Source organism: Micropterus dolomieu, linkage group LG03, assembly GCF_021292245.1.
Source record: "Micropterus dolomieu isolate WLL.071019.BEF.003 ecotype Adirondacks linkage group LG03, ASM2129224v1, whole genome shotgun sequence".
NCBI classification, from domain to species: Eukaryota; Metazoa; Chordata; class Actinopteri; order Centrarchiformes; family Centrarchidae; genus Micropterus; species Micropterus dolomieu.
The window spans coordinates 3,366,377-3,377,969 of NC_060152.1; the positions used below are offsets into that span (position 1 = coordinate 3,366,377).

The following is an 11,593-nucleotide window of genomic DNA, read 5'->3' on the forward strand; positions in this document are numbered from 1 at the left end:
AACTATATTCTTATTGTTAAAATCAGTCTAGCTTGGATTCAACCAACAAGTGGTCACCACACTTTCCTTCACAGGTGACAACACTGGCCTTCTTCTTGAAGGCAAGAAACAAAGATAGAGAGATTTATTACTGCAGGTTAACCACACAAACTGCAATATAGAGTGCAACAGTAAGAAAATAGGCATAATCAATAATATTATAGGCTATATTTATCAAAGTACTGTGATCTAGATAGATGTAGCCTACTGTAGATTAGCTAAAACCACACAAACTGCAATATACTGTAGGCCTACAGTGCATCAGTAAGATACAATATAGTATATTTTACAAAGTATTGTGATCTAGAAAGATGTACGCACTTTCATTCACAGGTGATAACACAGGCCTTGTTATAGGCAAGGACTAAAGATAGATAGATGTAGGCTATTACTGTAGGTATAACCACACAAACTGCAATATATAGTGCAACAATAAGAGTAGGCATAATCGATAATATATTAACAAAGAATTATGATAAAGATGTATTACAGTAGATATAACCAACTGCAACCAGTGGTCGGTGTGGCAGTGACCACTGTCTTTAGCGCCCCTAGTGGCAGCGACGTCACAGCGACCAGTGTGGCAGCGACCACTGTCTTTAGCGCCCCTAGTGGCAGCGACGTCACAGCGACCAGTGTGGCAGCGACCACTGTCTTTAGCGCCCCTAGTGTCAGCGACGTCACAGCGACCACTGTCTTTAGCGCCCCTAGTGGCAGCGACGTCACAGCGACCAGTGTGGCAGCGACCACTGTCTTTAGCGCCCCTAGTGTCAGCGACGTCACAGCGACCACTGTCTTTAGCGCCCCTAGTGGCAGCGACGTCACAGCGACCAGTGTGGCAGCGACCACTGTCTTTAGCGCCCCTAGTGTCAGCGACGTCACAGCGACCACTGTCTTTAGCGCCCCTAGTGGCAGCGACGTCACAGCGACCAGTGTGGCAGCGACCACTGTCTTTAGCGCCCCTAGTGGCAGCGACGTCACACCGACCAGTGTGGCAGCAGTGTGGAACCTCATGCCCACACGCACAAACACACACACAGCAGTCCACTACTTGCCCCAGATGTCTGCAATATTGCAACAAAGTTTGACTTTCAATAGCGTGAAAAATGCCACCAAAGACTTTTGCTCAAGGAGAGACGCAATTTCACCCTTCATGATCGGTATAATATTTAAGTGTTATTATTTTACGCACTGATGGCCGCCGGCACACAGTAGCAAGCATATTATCATATGTAGCGCTGTACTAATTGGAGGATGCATCAAAAAGCCAATAATGCTAAACAAATAAGAAGCAGTCAATACATAGTCTAATTCTAGTTTCATGTTCGCTGGTCGCAGCCTTAACCTGTTTGTTCAAAACTGTGAGCACGATAGTGGCTGATGGTGAAGAAATGCAGCCATCCTGTCAGTCATGCAGTGCGCTGCGTAAGGTAGTTCATCAGGAAAGTGCTCATGCTCATTTAAGTCTGTTTATCTTCTTAATGTAAATAATAAACAGATTTGTTCAAGTTCATTCTTAAGCCTGATTCAGTAGAAAATTCCTCAACACATCTAATTGCTTTGATCCATTCCTCTCTATTAGACAAAAAAAATTGTATAATCTGCCAGTTGAGATAATTTAAATGATCTAAGGTCACTTTAGGTCTAATTTGGAACCATAGACCGTATAAAAACTTGAAACTGACTTTTTTAAATGTGTACAGCCACAGTTTGTGTAACAAGGAACAGAAAGGAGCCTTCCCTTAGAGACTGTGGTAGCGTCCAGTGGTCGGTGTGGCAGTGACCAGTATCTTTAGCGCCTCTAGTGGTAGCGACCAGTGGTCTGTGTGACAGAGAGCAGTGGTCGGTGTGGCAGCCTGGCAGCAAGGCAGCGACCAGTGGTCTGTGTGGCAGCGACAAGACCACATAATTGGCTACAACCCCCTCTCCTCAGACTGCTGAAGCCTTATACTTGTATGTGTTGTTTAGTCTCAGCAGGACTTTTGCCAGACCAGAATACAAACAGCAGAGGTCGCTGCTATCAGCAGGTGGCTTGTTGTTTGGGGATTCTTTGTGTCATTTTGCTGTTGGGCATCATAGCAGTCTGTGTCTACAGTAAGTATACAAAACAGGTAGTCTATGCAGTACCTCAGACTTGAGACACACCTGGAAGAATAACAGCACCAGATTTCCTCTGTAACCATTACTATAACCATAACCAGAGGATCTTGTTTTAACACAATAATCAATGTAAAAATGCATGCAGAAACAAAGGCTACGTTCAGACTGCAGGCCAATTTGACCCAAATCTGATCCAATTTTTTTGCCCATATGTGACTCAGATCTGATCTTTTTATGACAGTGTGAACAGCCCAAGTCCCATGGAATCTGATCTTTTCCAGTTCGGAATTGGGCCACTTCCATATGTGGTCCAAATCCGATACAGATCAGATCTTTTTAAATGCGACCTCAGTCTCGACACTCTCGACACGCATTTGATGCGACTTTGACGTCACTGGAGCCGCGTGGAACGAAAAGCTCCACAAAAAGCTCCACAAAAAGCCTTTATCAAACATGTGGCTCTCTAATAATAAACTGGAGTCTCCCGCGAGCTAACCTGAGCTAACCCCTGTTGCTCCGTGTTTACTTCTGTAGCCTGCAACAGCGTGCTGCTTGTGACGTCTTGTCCTTTTTCTGCGCATGCGGGTCACTTTCAGGCAATTCAGACTGGAGTTCGATGTGGGCCACATTTAAACTATAATGTGAACTGTCAAACAAAAAAAATCAGATCTGGGAAAAAAATCGGAATTGAGCGTTAAGACCTGCAGTCTGAACGTAGCCAAAGTAAGTAATAGGACAGTTCTTGTTATGCAATTGTTATTTTCAACAATGTGCAACCATTTCTTCCACATTCTGTCCATTGTAATGTACAGTGCAGCATCTCTGCAAACTCTCAGAAGATGAAAACTTGAGGATCCACAACAATCTGTCCGTCCAGTTTCACAATCTGACACAAGGCTATACTGTCTTAGAAAGTAAGATTGTAAAACTGACTGCAGAAAACCAGAACCTGACATCACAAAACCAGCAGCTGGAGTCACAGAGGAACAACTTAACAGAACAAATACGAAACATGGAGACAAAGTGGAATGAGCTCAATGTCAGTCGAGCTCAGTGGAGCATTGATGCCTACTGCCCAAAACCACAAAACCAAAGTATGTTCAGATCCTGTTATTAAGGTAAAAAATAATACTAATAACATAATGCAGTAATGATGTTTATTGGTTGGTCTCTGTTGTTTCAGACAGACAGTGTAAAGCTTGTCAGGGTGGCTGGTTACTCTCCCAGTCCAGCTGCTATGGGATTAATAACCCTGATGTTTCTGGTCAGAAAACCTGGGAAGAAGCTCGAGAAAACTGCAGAGGAAAGATTTCAGATTTGGTTGTTATAGTTGATCAAACGGAAAAGGTAATGAGAAATTTATGACAGCCTACATTCAATGAAAATGTATTTTCACACTGAGTTTTTAGGCCACAGTGTGTTAATTTAAGTATAGTGTTTAAATATCTGATAACTGTCTCTCTGTTGTCAGACATTCATCAGTAAAAACAGTTGGAGCAGTTCAGGAACCAAGGGATACTGGATTGGCCTGAGAGCTGAAGATGGGAAATGGAAGTGGGTCGATGGAAGTGATCTGACTGAAAAGTAAGAGACACATTCATAAACATTTTGAAGCATAAAATCTATCAGCCTGCATCTAAACATCATGTTCTTCCCTCAGCTCCTGGATACAACAACCTGCTACCAACGGTCAGTGTGTAATTTCTGTAGAGAAAGAAGGATGGAAATCAGTGAGCTGTGGTGACAGAAACAGATGGATCTGCAAAAAGAAGGCTTTATCTCTTTAAACACTGCAGTCATACTTGAGAAGGTTACTGGGGACTCTGTAACGATTCATTACAGATAAGACAATATTAACCGGCTTATAAATATTAAAGTACAAAGATTTTTTTAACTCTTGTTTTTCAAAACACAATTTATTTAAAATATTTTTACATTTTAATAGAAACAAGCAAATAACTTATTACTAGTAAAAAAGATTATAAACCTGTTTGTGTATTGCTGTTTGTGTTTCACTGCAGAAAAACAGACACTCAGATCTAATGTATATGAGCAGTTAAATAATGGATTATATTGATTCTGTGAATCTGACTGCTGACACCAGTTACTGAATGTGCTTTTCTTCTGCTTTGTTAGAGATGCAGTGCTTATGATTTGTGCAGTAAAGATCTCCAGTTTATTCCCATTTTTATTTACCCCTTCCACCTATCCTCACATCCTCACTTTCTTTCCTTCTTTTCATATCACTGATTGGTTCTTGCTTTCACCTTTCATCTCTCCTCGTTCACCTGTTCACACTTTGTTTAGGGACCGCACTCCTTTTCACTCACTCTTTGACTTTCACATTTCTTTTTTCTCAAATTATTATTTAAATTTATTCTTGAAATGAGAACACATCATTGACATCAATAGATGCCACATGCCCATTTAAAGAGGTTACTTCCTCAATTAAAAGACACAAAACAGTAATAATAATGTATAATGTACTTCGCATACATCTAAGACAAGGAAAAAGGATCTCATAACGGGTAAAAAACGTAAACGTAAATGTACGAGCTTCACTGTGGTTTGCAGAGGTCCACAGCTATGGAATGAAATTGATTATACTATAAAAATACTACAAAAGGACCTTAAGACGGCAGCTACTAGAAATAGATGTTCAAGCTACAATTACTTAATGGCTGGGGACAACATTTAGATGATGATTTGTTTTTTGATTGTGGAATCTGTTTAAAATGTACTGCAAATCTTATTTATCAGAGTTTCTATTCAATGTACGTTTACCTACCTAATTAATGATGGACTGATACAAATTTTTATATTCTTGTCTGTTTGTTTAGGGACCACTAGGATTACGGTAGCTTAGTTTTTAGGGTATTATGTTGGTACATTTTTGGAATACTTAATTGTAGTATATATTTAGATAATATCTTAATAGTTTGTATATATGTTAAATTATTTCCTTACTTTCTGGGCCCTTAGATACAAGCTTGAGATAGCTTATATGGGTGTCACTATTCACAAATCAGTATAAGTTTTATGATTGTACTTGTAATATAATGTCTTGTTGTTGTGAATAAAGTATTGAATGAATGCATTCCTGCACTTTGTTAAATTTTTATATTTTGAATGTATATTTTGTTACCCGCTGTCTGAAATGATGGAATTCAGTAAGCGATTAATGCTCAAATTGTTCTGTGGGAGGACCCCAGAATCAACCCCACGCCCCCCACCGCACCCCATCCCTTAAGATTACTGTTGTATTATTTCTGGTAATAATAACACATTTACAAAATGGTTCAATTAAAAAGATTTTTTGGCCGGGCTAAGACCCCATTCTTTCAAGATCCTAACAAAGCCCCTGGCTCCTGCTCCACCAGGACTGTCAACAGACAGTAAGCAGGTACAGAAGATGAGTAATGGAAGGGTTTTTGATGCCAGTATTATAAACAATGTACAACTGTTGATTTATTTATTTATTCAAGGATCATTATTGCTTAGACATGTGTGATAATTGGCAGTGTTGACATTTTGAATGTTTAAGAGCTCATCAATAGCCTACATCACTCTATCCATAAGTGTTGTCCAGTTTGTCTGAATGCAGATCACCTTATTTGGTCACAAAACAAAAAATATACCACTATCACATTATTGATCACCTTTGCCTCAATTAAATCACAAGTTGTTTGTATTGACTAAAATTACCGCCCTGCTGTTATATGCCTTTGCCAATGAGTTAAGTTGCTGTTTGTGTCCATCACTTTCTGTAGTGTTGTAGTACTCGAGACCAGTCTTAAGACCACTTTTTGATGGTCTTGGTCTCGTCTCGGACTCAACCGCATTAGTACTTGGTCTTGTCTTGGTCTTGGACATTGAGGACTCGGGATTATATTTCAAGACCAGTGAAGACCATAACTTTGGGAGTATCAATACAATGCTTTTGCATTGTCTGATTTATTTGTTAACATACTTCCTTTGACTGGATGTAAAACTTATTGCTTCAAATGCAACCAATAACCCTAATGAAATATGTGTTGTTCCCATTAATGACTGTCCCCCTTCCCTGCGATCGTAAACATGGAAAAGGAGTGTTGAATAAAGACGCTTGTGTTGATTTCAGCTCTTAGTGTTTGTATGTGGGTGTTTTAATGGGAATGTGGATCTTACAGTTCCATCAATTTGAGAAGTACCTATGATCTCGTTCCACATTTTATTGTGTGTGTGTAATGTGGGGAAATGGTCTCGACTCGATCTCGCTCTCCCTCGGTCTTGGTCTCGACTTGGTCTGAGCCCCTAAAAGTCTTGGTCTTGTCTCGGTCTTGATAAACTCTGGTCTTGGTCTTGACTACAACACTAACATTCTGTACTTGCTTCACTCTATTGCACTGCAGCTGCTCTCATCGCTTTTCCTGCTAAAAAAGCACTCTGAATCTACAGAGGCCTATTTTTTTTAAAACAGTTTTGTTCAAGCCAGACCAGGGGCCTGTACCACAAAGCAGGATTTGAGCTTACCCTGATAACTTCGGGGTTAACCCTGGGTTTTCAGTACCAGTTAACTTCTTACCAGGGTAGATGGCCATGGTAACTAATACAGAACAGCACATTTTCAGTGTGTATGTGCGCACATTGTCAGTGCGTGTGTGACAGTTTTATTGTGATAACTAATAAGCGTATGTTACGATAATAACTAGGTTAAATTTGGCTAGGATTAAACTAACGGATTAAAAGACTATTGGACATCTACTCAACCACAGAATGCCGTTGGTTCCTTACTGCTTGTTGTTTCTCCGGTTGGTTGGTGTTCGGCCGGCCTCACGCTGCACTGTAAAAAATGTTTGTAGAATTTGCGGTAAAAAACTGTCAAATAGCAACAGTAAAAGACCATAAAAATAAAAATAGTATTTCACCGTAGTAGATACAGTGACCTTTTGTTCTGTGTCACCTATCCACTCGCTCAGAGAGTAGCCTGTCAAGAAATGAGGTCTCTTTAAGTGGATCCATCCATCGTCAACCGCTTACCCTGCGTACAATCCCAGCTTACATCGGGCGAAAGGCAGGGTACACCCTGGACATGTCGCCAGTCTATCACAGGGCCAAACAACCCAGACTCACACCTTAGGACAATTTAGGGTCACCATTCAACCCAGGCCACATGTCTTTGGATGGTGGGAGGAAGCCGGAGCATCCGGAGAGAACTCATGCAAACTCCACACAGGCTTGATACACCTCTGAAAGAGCCGTCAGGAAACGTGATTCCCCTAAATCTCTGCCTGGAGGTACTGGGGAAATGAAAAAGCATCCATAGGTTGATGGATGTGGATCAAACACCAGAACACATACACTGCAGCACATGCTTTGTTGTGAGTATGTGAAACAGTCCTTCAGTAAGTCTCAGTTATTAGGGAAGTATCATTTTGTGTGTTTTACTAAGAGGAATTTCATGTTTTTCTTTGTTGTAGCTTTGTCAGGAAAGAACAAAAAGGAAGCTTGTGAAATGTCAGTGTCGTAAGATATGGAACTTGTGTCTGACTTCTCTTCTCAGTAACACAGTATTATCTGCTAAACAGAATTACACTAAAGTCCCCCAGTTTACAGTTCAGATTTTCCTTAAAGCCCTCACACAGGACTGCAGCAGGATTTAAACATCTGTTCAAGATGAACAGAAAAGCACTGAAGGCAACTGGTAACAATTCTCCTTTTAGTATTTTGTCTACATTTTTGGGGTGGTTTCTTCAATGTATGATGCTTCTGATTTTTGATGACACCCAAGCACCAAAGGATTTTAAAATGCCCAAATTCATTATCTGGTAAGGGAAATTGTTGTTTAGAAGTTAATGCTGAGTTGTTGTGATAGGTTGCCTCCTCATTAACCCATGCTGTTTGTCTGTAGCATCTTCTCACACTGCTGAACTGTATGCTTTTTCCATAAGGAAAGGAGTAGGATACTTTCTAATACACTGAAACATTGTCAGATTGTCATCTGCCTGTGATGCTTTGCAATTGCTTTTACAATGTCGAAACTGATTATGATTCTTTGAATCATGATTTCTCCCAGTATGCTTAGCATATTATTGTCTTGATGGTATTGTTATTGGGTCCGTGTACGTTTTGATAGTTTGTTTTTTGTTCGAACCACAAAACGAACAAACGAGAAAACCACCTTTTTTTCGTTTGTTGTTTCAAACCAAAAACGAAGAAACAGGAAAATATAGCTGTTTTTCATTTTTGGTTTCTGAATCCAAAAATGACTAAACCAAATTCAAATAACGGTCCGTCGGACCGATTTTGTTTTTTTGAAATTCCCTTTTTCATTACTCTGTTTGAAGATAGAGAGGTGAGTCAGGTGACCCGGAAGTAATGGTAAACGTTAAAATAAAAGCCAAGCTTGTAGAACGGTCAGATCTGTGGCATTATGCAGCACTAATACCAGAGTGATGTTAGATGAAAATAAATAAATAAATAAACCTGGACCGAGAGAAATACGTTAGCAACAGTATGATTACATGCACTATAATATTGTGCATTTATTCATGAAAACAGCAAGAGTCACGTTTTTTGTAAGCGCAATGTTTGGTGCAGTACAGTTGGTAGGCTAATAAAGGTTAACCTAAGAAATGATTGTATGTGCAGAGTTGTTACTGTCAGCGCTATATTTTAATATTAAATTTATATTTAACGTGGTTTCCACCTAATGAACCAAGCTGTTCCCCCTTTCTACCAGCAGGTGGCAGGAATTAAATGAAGGCCTGTACTGTGTCTTTATTAAACGTTTTGAATCCAGATTACTGATACAGATGTATTTATTGTTGTTCATTTCATTTGTTTTTTGATATTTATGTCTTATTTGCAGCCTAGTTATCATCTTCATCATTCACCCTCAGCGCAGAGTTAAACCTGCATGCCCTTCTGTTCTAACCTAGTTCTAACACTGCTGTCAGCTTCTCGGCAGCTCTGACAACAAGCACGCCTCAGAAATGTCCTACTGTCACCATCTGGCCAAAAGAAGGATTTACCAGTGTGCTTTATACTGTGAGAATCTTTCTTCTCCATACACATTCCAGTGTGTATAACATATAACACTCCCACTGTGTCATGCAAGTGAAGAGCAATCACAAAGGTTTTTCCATACAACATTTATTCAACATATACAGTATAGCACATACATACTTTCAGTGGCATTAAATGTACAATCGATGGCTGTAGAACATTGACTCTGAAGCCATAAGGTAAGAACATTTTATGAGGTCCTCAAAAGAAATTCCAAAAAAATAATTAAATTGTTTAAAAAACAGGTAGTCTATGTAGAGTATGTCAGCAATAACTGCAACAAAACGTTTTGGGTAACTTTGTCTGTAAAACGCTCTACCAAAACACTAAACAGAACTCAGGGTGTAAAGACAGGGCAACGGTCAAAACTCTCAGAAGAAAAACAACAGAAAACAGCTGGAACTCTGTCACTAGGGAACAAGATGTCATCAGGGAGTAGTGAGTTTATACCCTGAAATGAGACACAAGATGAGTAACCCACAAAAAACAGGAAGTGGCTACAGATGAGGAAACTGAAAACATGACCTTAACTCAACATGACAATTCCACTGTTACGCCAGTGACCCACAGCTCTGTATCCCAATCAGACCTGGTGACCAGTCTAGTATCGAAACCCTTCACAAATACCTGAGTTAAAACAACTGGATGCCACACAACTTCCAACAAATAAATCTAATGTCACAGTATTCTGTCCCCCAGCTCGATGAACTCAAATCATGGCAAACCTAGGGGAAATAAGAACGTCTGCTAAGCCCTCAGCCAGGAATAGGGGTAGTTTGTGACCAGGGCTTGTGTTTTGAACCCCTGTAAAGAAAGTTGTTCAGTTATGTTTTCATCAAATATAGCCAAGGTTAAGTTTTTTATTTCAGCCACAGATCAGGAGAAACTTAGCCATGCCTTTATCTCCTCCTGCCTCGACTACTGAACTCCCATGATCTGTATCTCTCTCAGAGGTAATCGAGGAAGAAGCTGACTATGTTAATGCAGCAGCAGGTACCGTGGATAGAATGGTCCCTTTGGGTGCATTATGAACATCATATATATCATAAATGTAATATTGTTAAGCAGAAGATTCATTTATCAACCATGATGTTAAAAAATGTGATAGTGATGAAATATTAAAATGTAAATGTTTAATGGTTCCTCTTGTTCTACACACATACATACACATTTTACTACGTTATATCATGTTGTTTAAGTGTTACATCTGAATTCTTATTTTTCTGTCAGATCAGAAGTTTCTCTCCTTCACTCCGTCTTTTCCACCAGTGGCAGTGTGTTGGGTGATTCTGACAGTGATTATGGCCCTTCAAATACACTGTGAGTACCTTCTATGTGAATGTCAGTTCAAGTCTAAGTGTTGTTGTTTTAGTTTTTAAGATGGGTTCATATTTTTTGTCTGTTTTAAAACAATAGTCAGATGCTTATATGTACACTGAAACAGATTCAGTATGTACAGGAGGAATAATTACAGCAAGAAAACACAGTTTCATTGTTCATCATTTTAAGATGGATTGGAAACGTGTGAACCTTTCCTTTAATGTCTTTTATGATCACAAAGCACTTCTTTATTTGTGATGTTTTAAAATGTGTTTTTTTTAATAATCTTGCCTTTGAACAAAGTGTCAAAACCCAACACCTTCCTCTGTCTGCCATTGTAGTTACCTCTGTCATTTCTGAACACAACGCCAAGCTGACTGCAGAAAACGACAACTTGACAAAACCAGGATATGGAGACACAGAGGAACAACTTAACGGAACAAATGCAAAACATGGAGACAAAGTGGAATGAACTCAACATTAGTCGAGCTCAGTGGAGCATTGATGCCTACTGCCCAAAAGAGAAGAGTATGTTCAGAACCCATTTATAAGGTTAAAAAATAACCAATAAAAAAGCACAACATGTATACCACGATGCAGTGATGTTGTTTATTGGTTGGTCTCTGTTGTTTCAATTCAATTAAATTCAATTAAATTTTATTTATATGGCGCCAAATCACAACAACAGTTTTCTCACAGCGCTTTTCATAAAAGAGCAGGTCTAGACCGTACTCTGTGATGTTATTTACAGAAGCCCAACAATTCCCACCAAGAGCAAGCACTAGGCGACAGAGGCAAGGAAAAACTTCCTTTTAAGAGGCAGAAACCTCGAGCAGAACCATGGCTCAGGGTGGGCGGCCATCTGCCTCGACCGGTTGGGGTGAGAGAGGGTGAGAGAGAGAGAGAGAGAGAGAGAGAGAGAGAGAGAGAGAGAGAGACTACATAATATACACACAGAGGTACAGACAGTGAAGGTAATGTTGCTATAGACTAAATGAAAAATGGTACAGATATTTATAATAGTGTTAATGGTAACCATCGTAATGTTAATGATTATAATAACAATAATAACAATAAGACTAGCAAC

General features: G+C 39.6%; 1 protein-coding gene across 1 annotated transcript; it reads left to right on the forward strand.

Moving 5' to 3' along the window:
* Window positions 1-2,069: 2,069 nt before the first annotated feature.
* On the forward strand, window positions 2,070-5,232 carry LOC123967665 (C-type lectin domain family 17, member A-like). The gene is made up of 5 exons (XM_046043844.1): window positions 2,070-2,133; window positions 2,957-3,233; window positions 3,323-3,486; window positions 3,611-3,723; window positions 3,800-5,232. The coding sequence occupies exons 2-5, from the start codon at window positions 3,152-3,154 to the stop codon at window positions 3,924-3,926; spliced, it is 486 nt and encodes a 161-aa protein (XP_045899800.1). The 5' UTR covers window positions 2,070-2,133; window positions 2,957-3,151; the 3' UTR covers window positions 3,927-5,232.
* The last annotated feature ends 6,361 nt before the right edge of the window (window positions 5,233-11,593 follow it).